Consider the following 1,710-nt stretch of genomic DNA (forward strand, 5'->3'; position numbering starts at 1 on the left):
ATGAAAGTGTTAGGAATAGAAAGCATATCAAAATAAGCACATCACGTTAGAGTAACCTAAAATAAATATTTTGAAACTTGGTTCTATTTAATATGTTATTGAATAATAGATTAAATGTGTAAACATCATTTAGAACGAATTAACATTCTTCTTCCAGTTCATGAAGTGCAATGCTTTGCGTACGCGTTTTTCATGCGTATATCGGCCAATTAATAAATATTAAGCAATGATAAAACATGCGCTTGGAGGATTAAGAAATGAGTCAGTACATTTTAATACTTGTATTGAAATTGAGAGCATGCGAAAATGAAGCGTTACAAATTTAGTTCCATTTCTTTGTAAATGGAAGTAGTCATTTTGATGATTTACGTCGATTTTCGCAGAACTTAGATCTTTCAAGAATGGAATTAAATACTACAAAGACTACATTTAAATGAATTAAATGTAAATTACACCTGCTGAAAAAATTAAATGTATATATTTTCAAAAAAATAATCTTTATTTTTTTGCACCATCATCGTGGTTGCCATCATGCTCTTCTGTTTGGTCACTCGCACCATCATCGTGGTTGCCACCATGCTCTTCTGTTTGGTCACTCGTACCATCATCGTGGTTGCCACCATGCTCTTCTGTTTGGTCACTTGCACCATCATCGTGGTTGCCATCATCCTCTCCTGTTTGGTCACTCGCACCATCATCGTGGTTGCCACCATCCTCTTCTGTTTGGTCACTCGCACCATCATCGTGGTTGCCACCATCCTCTTCTGTTTGGTCACTCAAGCCATCATCGTGGTTGCCACCATGCTCTTCTGTTTGGCCACTCAAGCCATCATCGTGGTTGCCACCATGCTCTTCTGTTTGGTCACTCAAGTCATCATCGTGGTTGCCACCATCCTCTTCTGTTTGGTCACTCAAGTCATCATCGTGGTTGCCACCATCCTCTTCTGTTTGGTCACTTGCACCATCATCGTGGTTGCTATCATATTCTTCTGTTTTGTGTAACAAAAATGCCTCACAACAGAGCATTCTCATTCTCAGAAACTTTCATAACAGAAAAATTGAACTAAATACCTCACAAACGAACATTTCTCCCTCAGAATGAGCTGCTACAATCCTCAGTGTTTGAGAGCAGCATGAGGCTCAAAAGATCCCCAGTCAAGCCTCACGAGGGCCTCACTCAAGCCCCACAAAGCCTGTAAGAGACCATCAATATTTACTGAAGACTGTCGTCCGCTACTGAGATTTTCGCGCTGCCGAGATCGAAGTCTTGATTCTCGCCTGAAGGGAGATGAATATTTTCTTTATTTTAGTAATGCTGGGATTGGTGGATAAATCGCGCGAATGATAAGAAAGGATATTTAATACGATATTTAATACTTGATATAGAGCAGCGTTTAGACTATGTGTTGAATTTTACATAGAATTTAAATCTATTTCACAAATAATGTTGGCGTCACGTTGAAAAATTTTCATGCAGTGCTCAGAATGCTACTCTAATTTTTATTGTAGACATTTTTATTCGGGATTCAATGGAATTTTGACTTCAAATTTTTTGAAAGCAAAATCTTTTGCGTTATGGAAGAACGTACATAATGATTTTTAAATTAAAGTCCGCGAAGCATGAGGTCACACACTCTCCGGTTGAGAATGTTACAATTTAACAGGAGATAACTTCATCAAAATTTGTGATCATAATTAAATTGTGATTTA

The 1,710-nt window shown here is 37.7% G+C and overlaps 1 protein-coding gene across 1 annotated transcript; it reads right to left on the minus strand.

Moving 5' to 3' along the window:
• Window positions 1–498: 498 nt before the first annotated feature.
• Window positions 499–1,032, minus strand: LOC108670314 (uncharacterized protein DDB_G0290685-like). Its single transcript, XM_018157776.1, has one exon. It carries the CDS (start codon window positions 1,030–1,032, stop codon window positions 499–501), a length of 534 nt encoding a protein of 177 aa, XP_018013265.1.
• Between the last annotated feature and the right edge of the window lie 678 nt (window positions 1,033–1,710).

Source organism: Hyalella azteca, unplaced genomic scaffold (assembly GCF_000764305.2).
Source record: "Hyalella azteca isolate HAZT.00-mixed unplaced genomic scaffold, Hazt_2.0.2 contig16747, whole genome shotgun sequence".
Classification (NCBI taxonomy): Eukaryota; Metazoa; Arthropoda; class Malacostraca; order Amphipoda; family Hyalellidae; genus Hyalella; species Hyalella azteca.